Source organism: Peromyscus leucopus, chromosome 5 (assembly GCF_004664715.2).
Source record: "Peromyscus leucopus breed LL Stock chromosome 5, UCI_PerLeu_2.1, whole genome shotgun sequence".
In the NCBI taxonomy this organism is placed as follows: Eukaryota; Metazoa; Chordata; class Mammalia; order Rodentia; family Cricetidae; genus Peromyscus; species Peromyscus leucopus.
The window spans coordinates 127473537-127500757 of NC_051067.1; the positions used below are offsets into that span (position 1 = coordinate 127473537).

At 52.1% G+C, this 27221-nt stretch overlaps 2 protein-coding genes across 4 annotated transcripts in view; one reads left to right on the forward strand and one right to left on the reverse strand.

Annotated features, from left to right (window-relative positions):
* Positions 1-204: 204 nt before the first annotated feature.
* Positions 205-11095, reverse strand: Agt (angiotensinogen). 2 transcript variants are annotated; one of them, XM_028889803.2, is made up of 5 exons: positions 10949-11095; positions 4830-5686; positions 2830-3097; positions 1420-1564; positions 205-778 (listed from the first exon to the last, which is right to left on the reverse strand). In XM_028889803.2, the coding sequence occupies exons 2-5, from the start codon at positions 5656-5658 to the stop codon at positions 587-589; spliced, it is 1434 nt and encodes a 477-aa protein (XP_028745636.1). In that variant the 5' UTR covers positions 5659-5686; positions 10949-11095; the 3' UTR covers positions 205-586. The 2 variants fall into 2 exon arrangements, with proteins under 2 accessions (XP_028745636.1, XP_028745637.1); XM_028889804.2 differs by lacking the exon at positions 10949-11095 and adding an exon at positions 10722-10855.
* Positions 11096-19604: 8509 nt separating this feature from the next.
* Positions 19605-27221, forward strand: part of Capn9 (calpain 9) — a 37693-nt gene continuing 30076 nt past the window's right edge. The window contains exon 1 of one of the 2 annotated variants that reach the window (XM_028889805.2): positions 19605-19853. In XM_028889805.2, the coding sequence (XP_028745638.1) occupies positions 19641-19853 (213 nt within the window). In that variant the 5' untranslated portion in view covers positions 19605-19640. Of the gene's footprint in view, positions 19854-25434; positions 25713-27221 lie in introns of those variants that run through there. The other variant, XM_037206351.1, reaches the window with a different exon arrangement.

The following is a 27221-nucleotide window of genomic DNA, read 5'->3' on the forward strand; positions in this document are numbered from 1 at the left end:
CTCTCTGCCAAGAGCTTCAGGAACTTTTGTTTGCTCAACCTGTCAGCTAAACTAACCATGTCTGTTTCTCAGCAAAGTGATACGGTGTTACACTGGTATGAATTCAGTGTTTCAAAACGTGCCATGGGTAAGAAAACGTAGGGTGGTGTAGGGACTCTGAAGGTCATGGTCTCACACGCAGTGAGCTAAATACAAGCCCAAAGCAAGGGGACAATGTGTATTTTAATGTTAAAACCCAATTTTTGTTCTTGAATAAAAAAGGAATGCTTTTTGGTTTCACAGTTGTTTGGTCCACATTCTTTCCAGAATGGTAGTCCTGTGCAGAGCAGCGGTCTGTGCTGTGTACCAGCTCCTGGCTCTTACCCCGGTCTCCGAACAAACCCACAGCCCAGGAGGCCAGCTCTGGTGCTCACTGTTTATTCTCAGGCAGTGCACAGTCTCCATGGAGATGGCCGCTGCCTTGCTAGAAGAAGTGATGGAAAGCCAGGGGTGGCAGCACTGACTTTTGCCCAGGATAGCTCTCTGAAGCCAGCCTTGTTTCCATGGCTGCACATGAGGCCTTGATGGGCCCCTAGGGCACCAAGGCTCACAGCACACTCTGAGGGTTACCCATTCTGCCCAGAAAGTGCAGGGCACCTGAGTCCTGCTCATAGATGGCGAACAGGAACGGGCTGCTCAGGGTCACATCCAGTGCCTCAGGTGAGCCAGGCTGCTGGGCAGACTCCGTTGGCTGCTCTTCCTCACTCTCTTTCAGTTCAAAGAGAATGCTGTTGAGAACCTGTAAAGCAGAGACATCTCTCCTTCAGGAGGACTTGCAGGCTAGAGACTGCCCTGAGGGAGGACACTGTCCAGCCTGCCAGGAGGAAGTGTGTACACACCAGTCCCCTAAGTGGGCACTGAGCATCAGCACCCAGCTCCCATAGAGGCTCCTGCTCAGCATGCCCCATGTCCACATCTCATCTCCACTGCCATCTTGATATTGCTCTCCAATACGTGGACAAATGGCACGTGGGACCGTGTCTTCTACAGTAATCCCTCTTTGTTTCCCGGCATCTAGCACAATGCCGATAGTATGCAGACACACCCTCTGTCTTACATAGTTCTCTGTCTACTGCTGAGCTGCTCCCCACAGGAACTACAGATCAGGGTATCGGGGTCATTCTCCCCATCCTAATCTACTACAGCGTCTTGGAGGATGCAAGGCTGGACTAAGCAGGGACAGAGATGGACCTGGAGCTAGAGGCAGCAAGAGAGCTGAGTGGGAGACTGCTGTTGCGCATGTTACTGGGATGCCAGAGAGTGCTGGCAATGCCTACCGGACCTGTGCTTTCTTCCTGCCCTGCTGGCCTTGTCCACAGCTTCCTCCATATCGCACCCACCCTCCCTCCCTCCCCGGGGCACAGCCGGAGCAGCACTCACCTCTCCCACTCTGGGGTTGGTGTCACTGATCTTGCCCAGATTTGCCTCAGCACCCAAAAGGGTGGACAGCTTGGCCTGAGCCAGCAGGTCCTGCAGGTTGTAGGATCCTTGGATTTCCAGCTGGGGTAGGGTCAGGCGGATGGTCCTGTGGAGGTAATGCCGTTAGGAGGCTGGGGAGCCCCCACCCACTTAGGAAGGAGGAGGTCCTGAGCCCTCACCCAGTCAGTGTTATGTAGCTGTGTCCTGAGTGGAGACGGACTGTCTCTGGAAAGAGTTGCATAAGCCTCAGAACGCCCCTCCCCAGTGTCGTGTAAACAGGAAGCAGTTGCTGGGGCGAGGAGACCTGTGGAGCTGCCTCCAGGCTGTGCAGGGGGCTCCAGGGATGCTGCAGCTTTCATGAGTGGTCACCCATGCTGTGGTGGGCTCTTTGGTGATACACTCACACTCGGGAAAATAAACCCAACAAATGCGCTGAATGACCAAATTGGACTTGGAGGGAATTGGTTCTTTGGTCTGTAGCCAATGCCCCATCTGGGGTGAAGAGATGTTTGCTTGTGTCTCCCCAGGAAGGGTCACCCAATCCAGGACATCCTCACCCCAAGGAAATTCTCAGAAACAAACAACATAAACCTCCCCGTGGCCTGAAACAGGAGGACCTGGAACAGCTCCTGTGGAGAGCTTGCTGATGGTGGGCAGCTATCTGCCCTCTGTTCTCACCCTAGCCACATAGCTGAGGCAGGGGAATTACCACAAATTCTAGACCCTCTCTAAAAACCAAATTACTAATAAGATAATGGCCCCTGGGCTGGCTAGTTTTATGTCAACTTGGCACAAGCTGTAGTCTTCTGAGAGGAAGGAAACTCAGTTGAGAAAATGCTTCCCTAAGATGAGGCTGTAGGCATGCAAACCTGTGAAGCATTTTCTTAATCAGTGTTGATGTGCAAGGGCCCAGCCCATTGTGGGTGGGGCCACCCCTGGGCTGGTGGTCCTGTGCTCTAGAAGAAAGCAGGCTGAGCAAGCCATGAGGAGAGGAAGCGTGTAAGCAGCATCCCCCAGGGCCTGTGCATCAGCTCCTGCCTCTAGGCTCCTGCCAGCTTGAGCTTCGGCCTTGGCTTCCCTCAGGATACGTAAGTCAAATAAACCCTTCCCTCACCAAGTTGCTTCTGGGCCTCGTGTTTCATCACAACAGTAGTTAGGCGAAGACAGCCCCGGTTGCCTCCCTGTGGAGGGAGTATCTGTAGAGTCACAGATAACGAGCCATATCCACAGCTCATGACAGAACTAGGGGGGGGGGGGCGGTTAGCAACAGGACACACTGTGTGTGTGGACAGACACGGACAGACTGACAGGTGAGCATGCAATGGATGCCATTCATTCAACTCTACTTTCCAAGGGTCCCACACTTCCTACCGAGGAGGCGGGTTCTTTATCCAAGTCAGGAAGTCATGCTGGAAGATGAGGGCCTCCACCTTGTCTAGATCTGAGGCGCAGTGGGGCTGGATCAGCAACAGGGTGGCACTCTCACCCAGGGGCACGCGCGTCATCGAGAAGTTGTTCTGGGAGTCGCTCCAGTGCTGGAAGGCACCCGTGCCCGAGAGCATGGGGACAGACACTGAGGTACTGTTGTCCACCCAGAACTCCTGGGGTCCCGCCAGCTGGGAGAAGCCTTTCATCTTCCCTGAAAGCCACAGAGACCAGGAGAAAGGCTCAGTGGGGGTGGGATGGGAGAGCTAGGGAGGCACTCTCCCGCCCCTGCTCCTGCCTGCCTCACTTATTGGCCCTGCCAGGAGGCTGCACTGGCCTGGCCTGGAGATTTCACCCTCAGGTGCTCTCTGACACTCTCTTGCCAATTCCAGCCACTGGAGCTCCCCACAGAGGCCCTGACAGAAGCAGAAAACACAGCAGCGCACGCTGGTGAGGAGTCTGAAGTCTCACACCTGTCACCTGCAGGGACTCGGTCCGCTCCTGCCTGACCAGGCAGGTGCAGCCCAGATCCATTCTGCTTGCCAGCTCACCTTTTACAAACTCAGAGATCGTAGTCTAGGGAGATGGCTCCACAGATAAACTACTTGCTCTATAAGCATCATGACCTGTGCCTTGAGCCCCAAACCCCTGTGACAGCCGGGAAAGGCAGTGCAGGTCTATAATGCCAGCCCTGGGGATGCAGAGATGAGAGGACCCCTGGAGCTCGCTGGCCAGTCTAGCTGAAACGGCAAGGCCGAGGTTTGGTAAGACACTGTCTCAAAAACTAAGCCACGGCTGACACCTTTGCCCTTTGGAAGCGTTCCTTTCTCAGTGGCAGTCTTCTCAGGTTTCCTCACACGGACTGTGGCTCAGCTCGAGGGTCTTTTTCAGTTTACAGAGTTTAGCCACCCTTCAGCAGCCTCAGGGCTGCCTCTTTCCTCTAACGTTCTGACGTCTTCCTTTCTCAGTCTCAAAGGCAGGCAGGCCAAGGTCTTTCCCCATGTGAATTTATGGACTGCAAACGTTATCACAGTGGCCGAGTCATCGGGTGCACGGAACTCTCTACCTCCACTCCAGGCTGGCGTGTCTTCCTGCAGGCTCCCATCGGGCTGCCCCTCCCCCAGTAACCATCGATTGAAGATCCGGCCCCCGTGCACATGTCCCCAGGACACTGTACTCGGACCATTGCTTGCCTCTGGATGGCACCTCCCCCCACACACACACACCACCACCACCACCACCACCCCCTACCCCCACCCCACCCCCCCAGTGCTGTCACAGGCCACAAGGCTGACATCCTGTGAATCAAACTGTCCTGATCAGCCCACTGGAGAGGAAGTACTCCTCAGAGAGTGTTCTGTCTTTGAGCCCAGCCCAGCCCTCCGCCCTCGCCCCCTCCCTGATCTCCTGAGGCTTTGCGAGGATGCTTGCCCGTGGCCCTCACCAGCCTGTGACCACTCGCTCCCTTCCACCTCACAGTTAGCACTGTTCCCTGTAATGTTGTCTCAGGCCTTTGGGGTCTCCATACTTGCTGATGTTAAAATAAGAAACATGGGGGGCGCGGGGGGCGGGTCAGAATCTCCTGCCCCTCTAAGACTCCTGTCCAGTCTTACAAGTAGTAAGAGTTCGGTGAATGAATAAACAGCTTCCCAGACAGGGATATATGGGTAATTCCCTATGTGAGCGAGTAAGCTGGGTATTCCAGCCACTCCGGTCCCAGGCTTCTCAAGACACAGGCGCATGACCCAGCACAGAAGGGCTGTGGGTAGGGAGGTGGGGCTGTGCCATCCTAAGCCAGGCTTGCTTCCTGAGCCTCTAGGGCTTTGCCAGCAACACAGAGACCACCCCAGCCCACCTCACACATGGACCATGGGGACGCCATGGAAACCCAGGCGCCACCTCGGGTACAAGCCGGGGGCCCGGGCTGACCCAAGGGTTTGCCTCACCTTGGAAGTGAACGTAGGTGTTGAAAAGCAGGGTGCTGTCTGTGCTGACCCCCTCCAGGGGCAAATTCATCTTCCACCCTGTCACGGCCTTTATGAACCTGTTGATTTTCTCAGTGGCAAGACCTGGGTTGGTGGAGAAGTCCAGAGAGCGCGGGAAGACGGCAGGGGCGAAGGGGGCCAGGCCCTGAACAAATGGCTGCTTCAGGCGGAGGCCTGGGGCTGTGAAGAGGCCCACGACAGTGGACTGCAGCAGATGTGCCTGGCTGTTAGTCCCACCCTGGGCTACCAGCAGGCCCTGAATGGCCCGCAGGGCAATGAGGACCTTGTGCCCATCCAGCCGGGAGGTACAGTCTCTATCCTTCACAGGAACACCCAACAGCGCCTGCAGCTGGCTGGCCGTGGGGTCCAGAGACCCAAGGTAGAAAGAGACCAGGGTGCCAAAGAGAGCTGGAGGGGAGAGGAGGGCTCCACTAGCCACACCTCCTGCCTCCCTCAGCATCTTGTACATGCGGAAGCCCATGAAATTGGCTATCATTGCAACCTGGGAGGCCCGCTGCCGATCCTCAGACCCTAGCTTCTCAGTGGCCAGCACAAGCTGGTCGTGCAGGGTCTTCTCATCCACAGGGGAGGTCTTGGCCTGAATGGGCACAGGCGCAAATGTCGGCTCTGGGGGTGTCTCTGCATTGGGGTTCTCCAGCTGGGCACAGCTGCTCTTGCTGTAGAAGAGCAGGTGGAAGGGGTGGATGTACACCCGGTCCCCAGCTGCCAGGCTGACCCAGGTCAGGATGCAGAAGACAATGGCCTTCAGGCCCGTCTCGGTGGGAATCATCGCTGATCTGAGCTCGCTTCTGTGTGTCCTAGAATGACATTATGTGAGGGTGGCAAGCGGTTATTTGGGGCCCTGAAGCCAAACCTTTAGTCGTTCTGGTATCCCCAGTGACCGCGTGTAATGCACGTTCTATGGGTAAATGGCCGCGTGCTGTTTCTGTTCACGGGGCTGCTGGCTCTGGGAGTAGTTGCCTCCTCATCCCCATTTCAGACCCAGTTGTGTTTGTATCACTTATTTCTGCTGGGTGTTTCGAGAGCATGATCTCACGATGTTTTGCCATCTATCTGCTGGCTTCCACCCACCAGCTGCAATTCATTTGTACTTTTGTTTGCTATATACTTAATAACTCACTCACTTAAAACCAAAAGCATGGCTATTATAGATGGCCCAGGAGAACCCACCCACAGCCTGGGTCAGGAAGACGAAGGAATGTCATCACAGATCCATGGAAAACTCGGATGATTCACGTGGAAAACACACTGTCATCTGAGGAATTGCTCCCCAGATTTACATGTTAACATTCCCACCTCCAGGGCCCCGGAGAGTGACTGTTTGGGGATAGGATCCAGGGCCTCTGTGTGCTAGCTAAGTGCTGTACCATTGTATTCCATCCCCAGGGTTTCATGTAGCCCCAGCTGGTCTTGAACTCACTATGTATAGATTAGGATGACTCTGAAGTTCTGATCCTCCTGCCTCCACCCTGAAAGTGCTTGCATTCCAGGCATACCCCACCACTCCTAGTTTATAAGAGGGCTAGGGAGCCACCCCGGGCTCCCATGCATGCTAGAAAAGCATTCTACCAAAGGAGCTACATCTCTGGCCCTCTTTTGACCTTTCTTAAGTTGCCCTGGCTAACTTTGAAATCACTCAATATTCTGGGCAGCCTTGAACTTCTGATCCTCCTGCTTCAGCCTCCCTAGTGGCTGGGATTACAGGCCTGCTCCACCACACTCATCAGAATGTGACTATATTTAGAGATAGGGCCTTTAAAGACATGACCAAGGTAAAGTGAGGTCCTTACAATAGGCCCTGATGTAAACTGACTGATGTTCCTATATGAAGAAGGCATCTAGGGACAGGGGTGTAGATCCCGTGGTGAAGTGCTTCTATTGGGAGCATGAGGACCTGAGTTGGATCCCCAGAACCCATGTAAAAATACGAGGTGTGACATATGCATGTAATCTCACACTCAGGCAGTGGAGACAGGTAGATTCCTGGGGTTGGGTGGAGGTAGGTGTTCACTGGGGTTCTCTGGCTTATCGGTCTAGCCTAATAGGCAAGCTCTAAACCAATGAGAGACCGTATCTCAAAAGAGGTGGACACCATTCTGAGATGACACCCAAGGTTGTCATCCAGCCTCTATATATGTGTGAGCACACTAGCACATGTGCACACGCGCACGCGCGCATACACACACACACACACACACACACACACACACACACGCACGCACGCACGCACGCACGCACGCACGCACGCACGCACGCGCACGCGCGCGCGCACGCACAAGGACATCAGGATACAGGAACACAGGTAACTGTGATAGACACAGAGAGAGGCGTGAACCTGCAAGCCAATGACAGAGGCCTCAGGAGGACTCAGCTCTGACCATGACTTGGCCTTGGGCTTCTGGAGTTCCTTTTGTTATCATACTAGGCTGTGGCACAGTCCTGGTAAAAACAGACACGCAGGTGACAATGGCTATGAGTTTATCCCTGGAGAAGTACATGTGGACAGTCAGCTGTCTTTGTGGAGCCCTCGCACCCACATGGGTGTGCCCTAAGATTGGCTTAAGTGTCCCTAGGTTCTAGCATGTAGCCAGAATTAGGTGCCAAAGCCTTGCCCAAGCCCAGGTCTGCCTTTCACACCAGTCATATGCTCCAGGCAGGCTGGATCGGCAGTGACCAAAGAAGATCCATAACTGGCCTGCCTGCCCAGCCTGCTCACCCAGGGTTGGCCTCAGTGGTCTATGGTAGGCCGGACATTGATTTGTCAACTGCCCAGATGGCTGTGAGGCACAGACAGTGCCTGGGGCCCTGCCCAGCCCTGGGTCAGGGGGTGGGGACACCCAGGGAGCTGGATTCCCTTTTCCCTTGAACCTTGGTCCTGCTCTAGCCTCAGCTGTCACACACGGTACCTAGAGTTAGCCTGGGCTCCCAGAGGGAGGTTCCTGAGCTGACTCTGCAAAACCTACATCTTTCTTCTCTAATCCCTGGGAGTGAATTCTATCCACCATTCAGTTCCGACCATGTGGACCACGTGCGCTTGTTTCTGTAGACGGAACCATCCTGCCGCGTGACTTCCCACCTCTTACCTCACTTGCCCATGGCCACCGCTGCTGGGCCTTGGTGCCTGAGCTCTGACTGGAGGTCACCTTGAGGACTTCATTTCCCCTACTTCGCCTTCACACATGCAATCTTCCACTTTCCATCTTCCACGATGCTCACCAAACCACCCCCGAGGTCCCTAAGTGAAAATCTTAATGCCCAGCATTGTTCTGTTGAAGGTGCTGTAGACATTTAGGGTGCAGGGCCTACCGGGAGGGTCTGAGGTCGGTGGGGGGGGTGCCATTAAGAGGGGTTGCAGGACCTCTGTATATGCTTTTCCCTCTTTCTTGCTTTTTCTTCCTACCTATGTGAGGAGTGGCTTGTTTGGCCAAAGGCTCCCGCCATTGCTACCTGACACCCCCAGCAGGTCCAGAGCAATGGGTTGTCTGAACCTGGCCTGTAACTCCAGCACCATGAGCCAAAACAAGCCTTTCCCTTCTTAAGTTAATGTTCTCAGAACTCCACTATGGTATTGCAAAGCCACAAGGTCACCCTAGCCTCCCACACTTGGGTCGTGGCACCTGCCTGGGCTGCACATAATAATCTTCCACAGACAGGCAAGGTGCTCTGTTCGAGTCACTCTGCTGGTCAGAGGACCTTTGACTTCTGACCCTCCAGTCCCTCCTCCTCCTGGCGTACACATCTGGTTCCACCCACCATTCTCAAGGAAAGTCTTGTGGTTTGGAAAAGCAGAGTGGAAAACTCTGCCTGTGCCCTCTAGCCCTTCCTATGTAGAGATGTGACTATGCCCACCTGGCTATCATAAACCAAGGCACAGTAGGGCCGGGACCTGCCTCAGGTGTCCATGTGGTAGGATGGGCCATGCGGGTAGATGCAGTCCTTGTGATATTACTGTTTCTGTGAATGGGTGCTGTGTCATGGCCGCCGTCCCAGGAAGCACGTCACTGCTGTTCTCAGGCAAAGCTGGCTGTTTGCTCTCAGCTATAACCTGCTGCCATTCAAGTTCATTTTACAGTCAGGTTGCAGCGGGTCCTGAGAACAGAGGAGTTCTAGACCCCCTTCTATTCCCTCCCAGTCAGCCACCTCTCTGTGTCCCTGTCCCGTGGCTTCTCAGGGCTATGCTTCCTGTCCTGGCATTGACAGGGTGTGTTTTCAGTGCTGTTTAATGTCACCAGCTCATCTTCAGCACTCAACGCCTGCCCCAGGCTCCTTGACTCCTCCCTCACCTCCTCCTTACCTAGAGCCACCAGAAGTGCCCATATCCCACAGCTGTGTGTTTACTATATACACCACTGTATACCCCACTGGTCTGCCTCCCACGTGAACCTGAGTGCTGCTAGAGCTCTTTGGTCCACAGGTTAGCCCACCTTCCCAAGGTCGTCCTGGGACAGGGATCCCCGATAAGCAGCTGTCAGGTAGAATCCCTAACGCCATTTTATGGAGGAACAGACAAGTCTGGTGACCTGCACCAGGTCACAGACAGGACTCAGACATGACCCTTGATTCCATGAGTGGCATTTAGGTACAATGCACATTGCCTTGTAAAAAATAATAATAATAATAAGGAAATGACAAGGCTAGAGAGGTGTTCAGCAAGTAAGAGCACTTTGTTGCACAAATATGAAGATCTGAGTTCAAGTCCCCCCCCAACCCTTGTTTTAAAAAAAAAAAAAAAAAAGCAATCATGACCACATACACCTCTAACTCCAGGGCTGTGGAGGACGGAGACAGGGTGATCTGGGGCTGCCAGCCTATCCCCAGCTTCAGCAAGGGACCCTGTCTCAAGGGAATAAGGAGGAGAGTAACAGTCAGGACACCTAATGTCCTCCTCTGGTCTCCATCTGTGTTCATGGGCTCCTAAATCCATCCCTCCCCCGCCCACCACATATGCATTCATTCCATATACACATACATACATACCTGCATACATACATACACCCCACATGCATACATATACACATATGCCACTTACACATAAATACATACATTGGGCTGGGTGTGGTGATGCACTCAGGATGCAGAGGCAGACAGAACTCTGAGTTCCAGGATAGCCAGAACTACAGAGTGAGAACCTGTCTCAAAAAATAAAACAAAACACACATACACTACACAGCACACACACACACACACACACACACACACACCACATAAATACATGCACACCACACATACATACACATTCATCACACACACATATATACACACAAATATACACACACACCACATAAATACATGCACACCACACATACATACACATACATCACACACACAAATACACACACACACACACACACACACACACACACACACACACACATGCACCACACACTAGAAATAAAGGAGCTAACTTTTTGCTTAGCCTGACATTATCAAAGTATTTCCACGTTGCTGGGCCCTGCTAACATACCCAGCCTCAGAGAACCTTTGAGCCATGGGGCAGCCTGTTACAGAGGGCAAGTTGAGGCTCCACAGGACACGGCGAGGAGCCAGATGACACAGACCTCCACAGTGAGCCTGGGTAGCGACACTACTTGAGATGGCCGTGGGACTTGCTCCTCCTTGCAGCTTGCAGCCTGAACAATGAAGTCTTGTTCTCCCCTCAAGCTGGACTGGGTCCCATGGACTTGGCCACCCCAGTGCTGATCCTGTGCAAATCCCTCTGCCTTTGAGGACCCAGCTGGGCTCACAGGAGGCAGGAGGCCTGGCTATCCTGCCTGACTGAAGACAAGCTATTCCCAGTGAGCCCAGAGTGGTGAGCAACAGAAGACAGCCTACCTGGATATCGAGCCCTTCAGGAGAGGAGAATCGGTCAGTGGTCAGTGGTCATGTCTCCTGAAGCACCCGACACCACAGACCTCTGGCTCCTCACTCCAGAACAAATGCCAGCCAGCCCTTTTCAGTGTCTCTGCCCAAGTCCTGCCTCCTCTTCCCACCCACAGCTCAGCGACTGCCCAGCAGGACGCCATGAAGGACCAGAAAGGAAACAAGAGGGCTCCACTCACCTTTAACTTCAGCCCAAACAAGCACAGCTATTCCCTGGTGAGAGGCACAGGCTTATTTATACTGGAGGGGTGGAGGTGGATCTATTCCCAGGCTACTCTGTACGGAGAGAGGCTGGGGGAGGATCCAGGTCGGGAGGCCATGGGAATCCAGGCTTAGCCAAGATGGACCAAGGCCAGGGCGATGTTCCTCTGGGCCCCTTCCAGGAAGCCCTGGTGACAGATGAGCGCCATGCAAAATGGGCTGGCGTTGAGTCCAGTTACACATTTACCCCAGTCCCCTGGAGTCGGGGCTATAGTCACAGGACTGGCTGGGTTGTGACAGCCTGAAGCCAACCATACAGGTCTTGGGACTCAAGCCCCTCGTGATACATTTGTAAACCTCTCAGGACCTGCCAGGAAGGGGCCTTCCTGCAGGGGAATGAGCCTCACGTCACCAGCTGCTCTCAGGATGTACAACCTTGAACAGCTGTAATTGCGTTAGTTGTCTGTTCTGCACAAGGGCTTCTAATGGGCTGTGGATGCACACCACCAGTAGGAAGTACTTTCTAGCACATCTGAGAAGGCTGGGAAATGCCAGCTATGGTGCAGCCATATTGAAACAAAATGCTCTGGGCTTGTGGACAGGAGCTGCCTGTTTGGGAGGGTGGAGGTTTGGGAGTGTTGCTCTTGGCCAGTGTAGAGAATGGTTTTGAAGACGAGGTTTTAGAGGATGAGGCTGGTGGGACACCAAGGAAGGGTGGGAGTGTGGGGACAGATGAGGACACAATAGTCCCGGGGTGGGGGGAGGCCTGCCAGAGGTCTCTCCATGCAGTCCACCATAGATGGTGACAAGCTTGCATTTTCTCGACAACTCAGAACCTCAAGCTATCTCTTGGCCATGGAGTGGACACAGGCACAACCTACCTCCACCCAGATGAGAAATAGGAAAGCGAAGGCAGAAAGAGAGGGTGAGCGGAGCAGTCCTTGGCTCAGAAGGAAACAGATGCACAATACAGGGATTGATAGGGTCTGAGCTGGGGGCTGGAGTGTGACCTTCGCTAGATATGGAGGTAAAGTAACTACAAGAAGCTCTCAGTTGCAGACCACCTGCCATGAATGCCTGCTGTCCCAGGACGAAAGAAGCAAATGCCAGCAGCCTAGGGGGATTTGCAGGGAGTAAGGGCTCAGGAAAGGCCAGCTGTAGCCAGATTTTCCTGAGGAGTGGATGAATGTCTTAGCTGCTTCGGAGCTTAGCAGGGAGACCTGGGCTGGGAACACAAGAGTAAAGTTCCTGAACCATGTAGGGATGGAAAGATCTTTCTTCTCACTTCCTGACCCTAGAAGACTGGATCTTCAGATCATCGGGCATCTTTTCATGAGATGTCTGGGAAGCTGGAAGCCTCAAGATCACTTCAGGATAGGGCTAATGACCAGAGGAATTGCATCCTCTGGCCATGCAATCCAAAGGAATTTCCAGCCTCAGCCCCCTGCAAAGAGAGAGGGGCTGAGATGGAGTTGACCAGTGATGGTAAGGATGTCACCAGTCCTGCATGCAGAGGAAAGAAACCCTACGCCCTGGGGTCTGGAGAACTTCCAAACTGAAGAGCACCAATGAGGATGTTTCCCAGTGTGACAAGGTCCTGTGCTGTCAATCGTTCCCTCTCGCCCTCCGAACCCCATTATCCGGCTATTTCTGTGTGTCTCATAATAAACCAGCCAACAGAGGCAAAGTGAGTCCCTGGAGCATTTCCAGCCCATTGTGGAGCGTGAGGAGGTCAGGGACAAGCCTGATGTGCAGCCAAGCTGTACGGCAGCCCTTGCTACTAAGGCTCTCTGAGAGTGAGCCGCCTTCGGGGCATACATCTCTGGGCCTCCACTCCAATTAACACAGATAACAGGTGCATTTCACCCCGGCTGAAGCATCTGCTCCTGGGATGGCAAGTTAGACAGCAGGGTTCCTGGACTAAGCTTGCTGTGTAGACACTTTCTGTCTGCTCTGAGGGGTTACTGAGTGGCCTGCAGGCCCCTTGGTCCCCTGTTCCTGCACTCTCCAGGACAGAGGGTGAGAGGGTACAGATCCCCCCGCCCCCGCCCCGGTCTGCGTCCTAGGACCTTCATGGCTGGTTTCACTCAGCTTCCCTCACCACAGAAGCACGTGCCAGCTCACACCAAGTGTCCCTCCCATCCCTCCATAGTGTGTTCCCAGACCTCTTCACGACCAGGAATTTCTCTAAGCCTTGCATCCAGGCATAGCATTATCCCTTGGCCTGTGTTTCTCACTTCTCACCTCGCGGCTGTCAGCCATCTGCTGCACACCATGCCTGCCAGGTACTGCAGTTCTCCCAGCTCCGGGGGCTCACTATGGTTTAGGAAGCTCATGAAACCACAGGCCCACTCTCCGAGCACACACGGGCACACCACACACATTCCTGCTCTCAAGTGTTGGAGCTTCCTGCACCCCAAGGTCAGTGCGCGTGCAGTCGAGAGACTTGCACTAGCAGCGAATCAAATGCGCATTTTTGTCTTCAAGACAAGCTGTGCATGTATGTGTGTGCCTGTGTGTATATGTATGTGGTTTGTACCCACAAGCACATGTGCATGATTGGTGCATGCATGTACTTCTGTGATTTTTATGTCTGTGCGGCTTGTGCCTACCTTTTGTGGTTTGTGCATATATGTATATCTGTGTGGTTTACGTGTGCGTGGTTTATGCATGCATACATGTTTGTATACGATGAGAATAGGTGCAACTAGGAGTTTGAGAGTCAGGGCTGTATTGTATCTTTGTTTCTCTTGCTTGTTCTGTTTTGTTTTGGCTTTTTTGTTTGTGGTGTTTGCGGTGGATGTGGGTAAACTCTATGCCACTATGCCAGCCTTCCAGCTCCCACCATAGACTTGACATGAAAGAGAATTCATCCTGGTAGAAAATGCTCTTGAGAAATAAAAATGGAGAATGCTTTATTAATTTAGAAAAATACTGTTCAAATATATAAACTGATTTAAGGAATAAAGTCACTTCAGTGACTTTCTTTATTTTTAAGACAGCATCTCGTGTAGCCCAGGCTGGCCTCAAACTCACTATGTAGCCAAGGACAACTCCAACTGCTGATTCTCCTGCCTCTACTTCCCAAGTGCTGGGAGTTCAGAAATGCACCACTGTGTCTGGTTTATGGGCTACTGAGGATTGAACTCAGGGCTTCGTGTATGCTAGGCAAGTACTCTACCCACTGAGCTGCTCTCAGGCAGACCCCAGTAGAAAGGAAGTGTGTCTCGGCAGTCACATACATCTAAACCAAGTCTTCATAGTTAAAGGGGCCGATTCTGGGGGCGTCCTCAGGGTGCACTATGGGTCCTTTGGCACACAAAGCACTGTTTCCATCACAGCAGAATGAGGCCACAGCAGCAGACAGAAAGTGCTGTTTCCTAATCCCTTTCTCCACGCTGGCTCACTAGCGTTCATGCGCCACAGCCACAAACAGCCTCATGTTGCTGGTCCGAACTCCATGTTTGCATTGGCGCAGACGCTGGGAAAGCCCATGGGAGGGTGCTTCTGCCCCGGCTCAGTGAGTTCAGATAAGACGTGGCCCTTCCTACGGAAAAATGTCATCATCCTCTTTCCACCAGAGCTCCAAGCGATGAGAGAAGATCTGTCCTATGGGCCTGGCTGTCTCTTGCGAAAACTCAGCTCTGGAAATAATATTTACTTAATGGTCAATTCTTCTATGGAAAACACAGCAAAGACATTTGGAAACACAAACACTAGAGTCTTTCCGCTGCAGACAAGGAAGAGAGGGGGCATGTAGAGTGGATGCAGGGCATGGTGGTACAAGCCCGCGATTCCAATACTTGGAAACAGAGCCAGGAGGATCCCCTCAAGTTCAAGGCCAGCCTGGGCTACAGAGTAAGATTCTATGTCCAAGAAAGAAACAAACAAACAAAAACCAAGAAGGTGGATCGAAGGGCATCCCTGGAAGACGGCCAGGGAACACGGTGGTTGCTGGGGATCCTTAGCTGCCACTAAGTCGTGATTCCAGCCCCTGTACAGAGCCGGGCAGCTCACACTGCCTGGACATTCATGTGAAAAGAAGCCATAATGGCTACTGGGCTCATCTGAGTGATGAGAAGTAACAGTGGCCTTGTGCACAGTCCGAGGCACATGGTCCAGCTGTGTGGCTAGGGATGCTGCACTGAGGGACCTGGTGAAAGAGAGTGCCACCTAATTAACATACACAGTGTTTAAAACAAGGGTGTGTGCCTCACAAGCATAAGGACCTGAGTTTTGGGGGGCGGGAGAGAAAGAAAGAGAGAGAGAAAGAAGGAAAGAAAGAAAGAAAGAAAGAAAGAAAGAAAGAAAGAAAGAAAGAAAGAAAGAAAGAAAGAAAGAAAGAAAGAAAGAAAGAAAGAAGCTGAATATGGTGATGCATGCTTGTCATCCCAGTACTGGGGAGGTAGAGACAGTTGTATCCCTGGGGCTCACTGAATGGCCCCTCTTGTCAGTTGCGGGCCAGTGAGAGACCCCTGTTGCAAAAAGAAAAAAAAAAAAAAGATGGTGGTCCCCAGGCGGTGGTGGAGCACACCTGTAATCCCAGCACTCGGGAGGCAGAGGCAGGCGGATTTCAGTGAATTCAAGGGTCTACAAAGTGAGTTCCAGGACAGCCAGGGCTGTTACACAGAGAAACCCTGTCTCAAAAAACAAAAACAAAAGCAAAAAATAAATAAATAAATGAAAGATAGTGCTAAGAAATGACACCATTATAGTTCAACCTGACCTCAAATGTGCACACACACCACCCTACACACATGCACCCCCTCTCACACACAAAGAGTTGGAAGAAAAGGAGAGGCAATAGAGAGAAGAGTTTGGAGTAATCTGGCTGTATGTGGCCTGTCTTACTCATGGGAAATGTATCTGTCATCAGGCATGTCTGCATAGTCTATAACTGTTAGGCTCACCGCGTGGGAGGACAAAGGTGGGTAAGCTAGACAGTTCCACAGACAAAGCACCCGGATCCAAACCTTATAACCTGACTTCAGTCCCTGGAATCCACATGGTAGAAAGAGAACTCACTTCCGTAAATTGTCCTATGAAACTTGTGAGCACATATGAACATTCCCACGCGCGTGCACACTCGCATGCATACACACACACACACACACACACACACACCAAGTGTGTGTGTGTGTGTGTGTGTGTGTTTTAAAGAGTGAAGGTAACCTGATCCTGTGCCTGACGTAACCTTCCTCCACTGTGCCCTTTGCTACCCCACACCTCTGCTTTTATCCACACGCAGCCAGACCACAGCCTGGGGACCACAGCCTCCTGTCACCCTCCCCCAGCTCCAGGCAGTGACATAAACCCCTAGTGAATGCTAACAAGTACTAGATAAAAAGAGAGGTGTAATCCTTCTTACTGAAGACGGAAGAAGAGTCCACTTCCCCTTTCATGGGGGGCGACCGTGTGCAGCCTGTCATTATGGGGACTTTCTCCTGTGGTTATGGAAATTTTCTTCAAGGACTTGGCAAGCTTAGCCAGTTGTAGGAACCAGGAAAGTTTGCTAGGGTCCTGGACCATCTCTGGGGACACAGATAGAGGGACACAGGCCACAGTTCTGGGTCTCTGTGGGAAGCAAGACTTGACTTTGGGAGTATCTGCTCCAAGACACCAAGGCCTCCAGCAGGAGGATGGGAAGCTTGCTTTGCCTCTGGGTGAAGTCTTGTGAGTGATGGGCTCCTTTCTGCTGGGTGGTTCTTCGCAGCCAGGCTCCTGCATCATCTGGTTCCCTGGTAACCAGAGCCTTACCTGATGCTGTGGAAGTTTCCAGCCAGGGAGCTGGGCTTGAGTTCAAGTCTAGTTCCAACAGCGCTCCCTGTTGGTCGGCTGCTCTCATGACTCCCAACAGCACCCCCCCTCTACCTGTCACATCTACACCACCACCAGAAGTGAGTTTTTCTGTTCAAACTTCTGTTCAAGCCCTCCCAGAAAGCTACTTTCCCAAGGCCGCTTTCCCAGTCAGTGTGCAATCCCATTCAGGACACCCACCTCCTCTTTACAGCCACAATACCTGTCTCCTGATCTCCCCGGTCCAACACCGTGAGCTCACTTCTGTCCCCCGAACCCAAAGGCTCAGTCCCCCCCACAGTGGGATGCTGCCACCCCCATATGCTGTGTCCTTACACATCTCTGGGCTCCAGCAGAGAGTTCGGTGACCACCTCCTTGCCCTACTCCTGCCTCATCCTATTGTACCACCCTGTTTCCATATGATACTGTTGGCACATGGCATGAAACTGTATTCCCACAGAAGGAAATCCCACTGACAACCTTGGCTGTGAGGCACATTTTCATGCTCAGCAATATATTTTCACCTACCTGCACCCTGAAGCCTGTCTCATTTGCTAGAACTCATTAAGGCACATCAAAATGTCATCGCTGGTGTGTGGAAACAAAGCTTCTGGGGGACTGGCCTTGTTCTGGGGAACTTGACCCTGAAGTTCAGATGGGGAGAAATTATACAATTTCTTTTTCCTCATTCCTTCCTTCCTCCCCTCCCCACTTTCTCCAGGGTCTGTAACCCAGGCTATGTAACTTTAGACTTCCGCTGCTCCTGCCCCTCACCCAGGTGCTGGCATTACAATCATGTACCACCATGCCCATTTCTATGGTGTCGAAAATCAAACCCAGGGCCTCCTGCATGCCAACCATGTACTGTCGGTGGAACCATAGTCTCAACCCTAGGTCTTGTAAATTAGTTTGACGAGGTCTCTTGAGGGCACTGTGAAGTTGGGGATCATCTTCATCTCAGCCAGCCACCCAGTTGGCATTTCCCAGTGGCTGCCACAGACCTGGAAACCCTGTCACAGACTCTGCTAGCTGCTCAGGTACCCTTTTCCTGCTCCGGGAAGAGAGGCTGTGCCAGACAATGCCTGGGTCTACTTCTAAGATGCCTGGAAGCTTTGCTCAAGCCACTGAGAGCCTGCAAGCTCCTGATGGAGAGTTTAATGTGATGAGAGACATTGTGAGGGTAAGGTCTGGAGGGGAGATTTATAGCTGTCCTTTGCGCTCACTTGCCTCGGGGCCAAACCACCAGGACCTCATGCTTTTGGAGAGAGTGCGTACTCCTCTGAAGCCATACACCTTGTTGTTGTGGTTGTTATTTCCTTATCTGTATGAGTGGTTTGCTTGCATGTATATACATCATCATGTGTGTGTAGTGCTTACAGAAGCCAGATGAAGGGACTGGATTACCTAGAAATGGACTCACAGACAGTTGTGAGCTATTGTGTGGGTGCTAGGAATTGAACTCAGGGCCTCTGGAAGAGCAGTCAGTGCTCTTAACCACTGAGCCATCTCTCCAACCCTCATACATTGTTCTTTTTTGTTTGTTGGTTGTTTTTGTTTTGTTCTTATTAGAGACAGGGTTTCTCTGTAATAGCCTTGGCTGTCCACTCTGTAGCTCACTCTGTAGCCCAGACTGGCTTGGAACTCACAGAGATCCGCCTGCCTCTGCCTCCTGAGTGCTGGGATTAAAGGCGTGTGTCGCTGCTGCTGCTGCTGCTGCTGCTGCTGCCGCCGCCGCCGCGCCGCCGCCGCCGCCGCCGCCGCCGCCGCCGCCGCCGCCGCCGCCGCCGCCGCCACCACCACCACTGGATTAACCTTGTTCTTTGGAGACAGTGTCTCTCATTGCCTGGAGCTAGCCCCAAAAGACCCACCTGTCTCCTCTTTCTCAGTGCTGGGATTATGGGTGGGTGCCACTGTGCTCAGCTTTTTTTATGGAGCTCCTAGGGGCTCAAACTCGGGTCCTCCTGAGTGTACAGTAAGCACTCTCCCACCTGAGCCAATTCCCCAGCCTTGTAGGGAAGGCATGGTGGGGATGTAACCTCATCACTGTGACCGTCAAGTGGCTGGGATCCAAACCGTGTTCCACATAACTTTAGGAAGGTCTGCCTGCCACACAAGAGACTGCTGAGCCCTGATGTGAGTCAGGATGGGGTTGTCTTCACAAGGGTCCATCTGCCTGCAGCGTACATTGTGATTCACCCAGTTCCCTCCAACCACAGAGCTCTGCCACTTTCTGCCTGACTCTAGACCACCCCACCACCCCCCAGCCACCTCCAGAAACGATTTGGCTGCTTGCTGTCCTTCCCTAAGAAGCTGCCTGCCCTTCGGGCACTCCTCAGTGCATCAAAAAGGTACTGTAGTGGGGAGCTGTTCCAGCTTTGCCCTGGAAGTACCACCCCCATTGAGGCTACTGTACACCTATGAGGCGGGCCGAGATCCGGATGTGTCGGCTCTCTTGGTTCCTGGATCCTGGATGCTGGAGGTAGGATCAAGCAGAGTTCTCCAGAAAACACCACTGGACTGCGCTTCACCTTTCCCGGACACTGTAACCTGTCCCTTTACTTGTAAGTTACCTCACAAAATAAACCTCCCTTTTAACTACGTGGAGTTGCCTTAATACTTCCACCAATAAGGTACCTTCTCCCTCTGCTCAGATAGCCATGCTCCTGAGATGCCTATGGTTCCTCAGAACTCTGAACAGGCAGAGGTCTCACTCGGTATTTGCCATTCGGGAGGGCCCTATTTCATTTCACAGGGTGGTGCCCAGCAAGTGGGTGGAGGCCAGAGCGAGGGCCTCTCTGGCTGTTCCTCCTTGCTGCCTACTCTCGCCTTGCCTCTCACATCTCTGCCCTCCACCTGGCTGTGGAGAAGCAGCCATGCCTTACCTGCATCAGTCTCTGAGACCCCAGCCGCACCCAGTCCCCAAGGATGCCCGGACTATCCACTCCTCGGGTCAGAGCTTTGAGCAGCTGAGGCAGGGTTGCCTGCAGTCCAGAACCTTGTTTGAGGATGCTGACTTCCCTGCCAACAACGGCTCCCTGTTCTACAGTGAGAGGCCCCAGGTCCCCTTTGTGTGGAAACGGCCAGGGGTGAGTAGGATGAGGTGGAGGAGGAGAACCTGAGAGAGGAGCGGGGAGGGATAGGGATAAGGAGAGGGAAGGAGAGAGAGGGAGAGAGGGAGAGAGGGGGAGAGGGGAGAGGGAGAGAGGGAGGGAGGGAGGGAGGGAGGGAGGGAGGGAGGGAGGGAGGGAGAGAGAGGCAGAGGAGAGACAGAGACAGAGAGAAAGAGAGAGACAGAGAGACAGAGACCCTGAAGGGGGGGGGGGAAGAGCCAGTCACTTGTTAAGACCACCTTCTGTCTTTTGTGGGAAGCTTTCTGGTAATGTGCTGGCTGGATGTACCTTCGGCTGGTCCCCATGGTATCTGGCCACAACCTTTTGGCCTCCAGCTCTGAGTCCCACTGAGTCTGGGGACATAGAGAGAGAAGGCCTCATCTATGACCTGTGAGCAGGATCAGAGCTGTAGCCCAAGGACGGCTCTCTGGTGACTCAGTCCATCAGAACACAAAGGCAAGCTAGCCAGGGTGAGCGGGGTCAACTGAGATGTGTGTGATGCACTAGGAGAAAGCCAACCCTGCTCTGAGGCTTTGGGCCCAGAACTTAGGATGCACTATGGGCACAGGTGGATGTTAGTACAAGCTCTCAGCAAGTATGGGATGCCTGGACCCTAGGTAAAGCAGGGCTCCTTTTCCAAAGCAACACACTCCACTCCCAGAGAGACAAAGCCGGTGAGTGCCATCCCATCTCCAATGTCCCTAGGAGGCACCAGCTGGTGCTCAGGACACAAGGTCAATATTTGCAGCACCTGATTAGTCAGGGCCCCCTCCCTGTGACCCAGGGCCATGGTGCTGCACCCTCTGGGTGGGAACAGATGTTGTGTGTGCAGGGAGGGGCAGTGCCCCCACTGCCTCCTCACCTGGAGATGACTGAGGTCGGTCTGGGCCAGCACACAGGTGTCCTTTGTAATCAACATGTTCTCGCTGTTAGGGTTGCCATGTGCTTCTCCATCACCGGTAGCTCAGAACCTCATCTTGAAATTTTGTTTATTCATTTTTATTACATTTACTTGTGTTTACATGTGCGTGCGTGCGTGCGTGCGTGCGTGCGTGTGTGTGTGTGTGTGTGTGTGTGTGTGTGTGGTGTGCGTGCACATGAGTGAAGGTCAGAAGACAATTTCAGAAACAGGTTCTCTCCTTCCACTATGTGGGTCCCAGGGATCAACTTCAGGCCGTCAGCCTTGGCAGCAAGTGCCTTTACCTGCTGAACCTTCTCACCAGACCTTCTTTTCTTTATGCTGTATGTGGGCTCGAACATGCCATAGCACACGTGTGGAAGTCAGGGGACAACTCTTGGGAGCCTGTTTTCCTTGCTGCCTTATGGGATCTGGGGGGTCAAACCCAGGTCCTCGGGCCTATAGGCAAGTATCTCTACCTACTGCACCATCCTGCCAGCCGTCAGATCTCATCTTGCTTACCATAGCCACCTCCTCCTATTGCATATCATTAAAGTAATGTGGATGTGCTAAATACATGACGTGTCTAACCTTAGAAAACAGCTGCACAAGAAAGGCATCAGGGCTCCTCAGGGGCGTTATTCATAAAGCAGTGAGGTTGTCTCAGTTTGCTTTCTGCTGCTGCTACAAACACCAGGACCAGAAGCAACCTGAGGAGGAAAGGGTTTACTCACCTAACATCTTATCATCCATCACGAATGGAAGTCAGAGCAGGGACTCAAGACAGGAACCTGGAGGCAGGAACTGAAGCAGAGACCATGTGGGGAGCACTGCTTACTGGTTTGCTCCCCATGGCTTGCTCAGTTACTTTTCTTACACAACCCAAGACCACCTGCCCAGGGGGACACCTATCATAATGACCTTGACCCTCCCATATCAATTATTAATCAAGAAAATGCCCCCCACAGATTTGCCTATGGTCTAAATTGGTAGAGGCAATTCCTCAATTGAAGTTCGCTCTTCCACAATGACTCTAGCTTGTATCAAGTTGATAAAAATTAACCAGTACTTACTGCTATTTCCTGTCCTGGACAATGTGCAATTTAGATGTGTGTGTACACACATACATGTTTGTTTTGGATTGTATATGTATTGTGTACACGTATGGGTATTTGTATGTACATCTGCATGTACATATGTATTCACATGCATGCATATGTGCCTGTGTACACAGATGGTACTGGCCTCCATCAGTGAGGCAATGGTCCTCATGGTAGGATTCAGTAATGAGTCCTATTTTGGTGTCTTGTGTGTAGGGAACAGCAAAGAACATTAAGCAGTCCTAGCAGGACATACTGAAGGCTCCCAGGATTTCTCTCTGGGCACTTGAAAGTTAGTTTGGTTCTCTGCGTGTGGCCAATGGCATGAAAGGTAGATACTTGGGCCATGCGGTGGATAAGTAGACTGCTCTCTGCTATGGAAAAAAAAATGGACATTTCTAATGTGAAAAAGTACAGGTCCTAAGACACAGAGAAGTGACCTCTGGTGGCACTTTGGTAACCCTCGGGTCTTCTTGGGCTTGTTTCCAGCCCTTCCACAAGAATAAATGGGTACATGGCTGCTGCTCAGGCTGTGTGTGCATGTCATCCAGTAGTGGACAGCTTCCCGGGCTATGGATGCATGTCATCCAGTGCTGGGCAACTTCCCAGGCTGTGTGTGCATGTCATCCAGTGGTGGACAGCTGCCCGGACTATGGATGCATGTCATCCAGTGCTGGACAACTTCCCAGGCTGTGTGTGCATGTCATCCAGCAGTGGGCAGCTGCCTGGACTATGGATGCATGTCATCCAGTGCTGGGCAACTTCCCAGGATGTGTGTGCATGCCATCCAGCGGTGGGCAGCTGCCCGGACTATGGATGCATGTCATCCAGCGGTGGGCAGCTGCCTGGGCCATGAGCTGCAGGTGCAGTTCTTCAGTCCTGGGAATTGCTGGTAATCAAGATCTTGGGAAACTGTTCTTGAGAAGTTGATGCCTCCTCCCAGGATAGTCGCAGCTTGGCCTGGTCACTTTCCCAGGATAGTCACACTTGGCCCTAGGCAGCTTTGCCTTCCATCTCAGGATGCCACACACATCCATGTTTCCTGTGTTGTGTAATGAGGAAAGGTTGGAAGTTCTTGCTTTAGAAACTTTTGGGAGCAGACTTACTGGAGCCACAGACCTCAATAGCCATACTCTTGACACATGGGTGTATATATATATATATATATATATATATATATATATATATATATATGTGTGTGTGTGTGTGTATGTATATCTTGTGCACACAAATGTATATTTGCAAGTAAGTTCTGCATGCCTGTGCACACATGGTGCACATGTGTATTTGTGTGTGGTGTGCATATGTAGCTCTGTGTTCATGCATGTGTGCAAGAGTCTGTACACTGTGTCTGCGTGCACACATACGTATTTGTGTGTATCCTGTGCATGTGAATTTCTGTGTGTACCTACATGCACAAATACGCTGTAGACATTGGCTCTACATCTCTGCAATGTGTGGGCGTCTGATCTAGGGACCTCTGGGTGTAGCGAAAGGCTTGGTGTGTAGGTTTGGCAAGCCAGCAGGGCTCCGGGGTGTTCCCAGATACTGGCTCCTCCACTCTCAGCGTGCCCTGGCTCTTGTTCCTCCTCACAGTCTGAACTCTCTCCCCTCTCAGCCTCCCTGCTGAGGCCATCCTGCTCCTCTAGGACCTGCTCTTTGACCATGCTTGACTCACTCAGGAGGCCCAGCCTCACACCTACACTAACATCCAAGTGGTTGGGAATCCCAGCCTTGTACCCCCACTAACATTGTTCCACTAGAACAGCTATTCTCAACTTATGGGTCACAACCCCTTTGAGTCAAATGATTCTTCCACAGGGGTCCCATGTCAGATGTCCTGCATATCAGATATTTATATTATAATTCACAACAGCAGCAAAATTATGGTTTTGAAGTCGCAACGAAAATAATTTTAGGGTTGGGGATCACCACAACATCATGAACCTGTATTAAAGGTTCACAGCATTAGGAAGGTTGAGAATCACTGGTCTAGAGCCTGAAGGCTTTTGTCTCTCCTCCTGGAGTGGGAGACCGCTAAAAGCCACGGAGACTCTGAGTCTCAGCCCACAGCCCTAGGGACTTGTCACCTGTACCACTGATATCCATCCAGAGTTGCCCAACACTGGGAAGCTTTGATCTGCAGGGCAAGGCCCTGAAACACAACCTCCATGGTGCCTGCCACATACCGCTTGCAAAGATGCCCCAAATTTGGGCTCTTCTGCCCTTCCCTGGCTGAGGCTGGGGTCAAGCCATGTCTGCATTGTAGCTGAAATTTTCCTGTGTCCACCCAGCTCCTGCAGCCACTCAGACCCAAATAAACACACAGAGACTTATATTACTTGCAAAATGTATGGCCTAATGGCTCAGGCTTCTTGCTAGCTAAATCTTACATCTTAAATTAACCCATTTCTATAAATCTATACCTTGCCATGTTGACTCATGGCTTACCGTTATCTTTACATCTTGCTTCTCTGTGTCTGGCTGGCAACTCCTGACTCAGCCTTCCTGTTCCAAGAATTCTCCTCTCTGTGTGTCCCGCCTATACTTCCTGCCTGGCTCCTGGCCAGTCAGCACTTTATTTATTAACCAATCAGAGCAACACATTTACAGCATAGAGACCGATATCCACAGCACTGTGTTCATCACATTCGGTCTCCAGTCTCCTTTCCACAGCCCATCCTGTGGACTCTTTCAGAACTGGATCTGCCTCCACTGTGAGTGTCACCCAGACTGTCCCTTCTCTACATATTGTCCCTGAAAACACTCATCTGTTTCCCAGTCAGGGAGCCTGTTCTCTGCACTCAGCCCTACAGACGTGGTAAACCCCGAGTTTCCTCTTGTCATGCCAAGGTGGAAGTGTAGGGCCTGGTGGAGGGCAGGGTACAGAGAGGCCCTGAGCTGCCTCAAGCTCAGCCTGTGGCTAAATGCACATCTCATACAGGACACATCTCAATAACATGTGCCAAGCCACTTTATGGGGACAGAGTGACCCTCCTTCTTGTCAAACACAGCTGTGTTTGAGGAAAGGGAACACGAAACCAGTGTGACATGAGAGGTGTGACATCAGAGGCCGTTAGACTCACCCTCAGGCGGCCCGGGGCTGGAAGCGCTGAGTGGACTAGAGCGGGGGAAGGGGAGGAGAAAGGAACCTGGGGGTGGGCAAGGGTGGGAGGGGACATACCAGGCTGAGTAATAAACAGACTTCTGCTTGGATGAGGACAACAGTGTGCCTTGCTCTACAGAGAAGGCCACACAGCCACCCTGAGGCACAAAGATGGAGACACCATTCTGCTGCCTCACCGTCTGCCCTGGGCACGGTGGATGCTGTCAGTTAGTGGACAGACTCCAAGGCTGCTGGGGCCGAGGGCCGGTACAAAAGGTTGTGCAGGGTCTCAGGGAGAAGCTGGCCTCCCGCGTCCTTCCTCTGCCAGGCCTGGGCTTCTGGCACAGCCAACAGCACAGCCTGTCCCCAGAACCCTCCCCCTAAGGTCACATGGACACTCTAGAAACAAATAAAGGCACACAGCCCTTCCTGGGTAGGTGACCTGGGAGACTACACTCCCAAGACTGCCACATCCGGGGGGCCTCATGGAAAGCTACCAGTTTTCGCTTCAGCATTTGGCCTTCGTAGACCCCCAACTCCCACCATCTCCCTGGGATACGAGCCCAGCAAGGAAGCAGACAACTTGGACTGCTAGGAGGAGAAGTTGCAGCTGGAACTACCCCAAGTATCAAGTTAGAGACTCCTGGGACTTTCCGTCCCAGGCCTGGCCCCTCCTCAGCTCTAGCTTTATCAATCCTGTTCCTTTCTGGTGTCACCCTGATCCAGTTCAAGTGAGTCCTGCTCTGTGTCCAGAGCATCCTTCTAAGCCTCAGGCTATGCCTGTCCTCTTCTAGACCTCCACAGGAACGCCTCCTGCAGATGCTTAGGTCTCTGTGTACCTCAGCCTCCTGGTCCCCTAGGCTCTCCAGCCCTGCCCTGACAGCTGACAGATGTCTCTCTCAGAGATCACATGGACTTTCTCTCTCTCACTTGTGCTGGACTGAAGAGTCAGGGACAGAGCCTGACACTCAGAAAGGCAGAAGAGAGCTGAAGCAAGAAGATCAAGTTCGAGGCCAGGCTAGGATACATAGTGAGGCCCTGTCTCAAAAATCCAAAGGAAGGGAAGAAGAAAGGGAGGGAGGGAGGGAGGGAGGGAGGGAGAGAAAGAGGGAGGGAGGGAGGGAGAGAGGGAGGAGAAAGGGAATGGGATTGGAGAAGGAAGAGAAAGAAATCAAGACCTGTAGGACAAGTCGAGGCATACTGAATGGCAGCAGATTTATTCCAGGGAATAGCACAGATTCTCCAACTCTCTCTGCCCAGAAACAGTGTTCCTAAATCGCAGAGCTTGAGTTTCTGAGGGAGGAAAGAATAAGTGTGACGGACAGCAGGCAGCAGAGGTGTGGCTCTGCCCAAGGACAGCAGCCTATGGGGTAGGTGACCCCAGTGACTGCTATGAAGAAGTGAGATGATCCCAGCTACCAGCCAACTCAGACAGAAGGATCCCAAGTTCAAGGCTGGCCTAGACTAGACTGGGGAGTGCAACACCAGCTTGGGCAGCTTAGTGAAATGTTTCTCAAAATAAAAAATAAATAAAAATGGGGATGTAGATCAGTGGTAGGGCACTTGCTTAGCATGCTGAAACCCTGGGATCCATCCTCAGCACAGTGGAGAAACAGCTGGTCAGAAAAGGCTCCCACTGGAGCTATTTGTTACCTCAGCCAAGCCAGGGGTCCTCAGAGCCCTGCTGCGCTGTTGCAAAGTAACCAGGGGACTGCAATCCCGTGCTTCATGTCATAGGACTTCATGCTTAAGAAACTTTAAACCCTTTTTCATATATGCACATTTCAGATGGATGTGGTGGTGCAAGCCTTTAATTCTAACATCTGGGAGGCAGAGGTAGGAGGATCTCTGTGAGTTCAAGGCCAGCCTGGTCTTCATAGCAAGTTCCAGGACAGCTAAAGCTACATAATGAGGCCCTGTCTCAAAAAAACCCCCACGTATTTTATATAATTGTTTTTACTTTTTAATGTTTGTATAGAACTTTCCATATTAGGTTTCTATATGTTTATAGTAATATACATAAAATATTCACAATTACATAAAATTCCTAATAGGGTAATATGTAATAAAGTATACACAGTACATGTGGATTAAGTTATGAATGACATGAAGATATCCCTCTAGATGTGGTGCAGATATAGAAAATCTATTGGGAAAAGGAAAGCAGCTGGGTGAGGTGTGGGGATGCCTGCCTGAGGTGCCGATCACGTGCTCATTGCATGGTGAAGACTTCCAAGGCC

Excerpts from the sequence above, each read along its gene's own strand:
- Agt (XM_028889803.2), bottom strand. The coding sequence starts at position 5,658 with ATGATTCCCACCGAGACGGGCCTGAAGGCCATTGTCTTCTGCATCCTG. Across the intron at positions 3,098-4,829 it reads CACCTACGTTCACTTCCAAG|GGAAGATGAAAGGCTTCTCC; the intron begins GTGAGGCAAACC and ends TGTGGCTTTCAG. Across the intron at positions 1,565-2,829 it reads ATAAAGAACCCGCCTCCTCG|GACCATCCGCCTGACCCTAC; the intron begins GTAGGAAGTGTG and ends TTACCTCCACAG.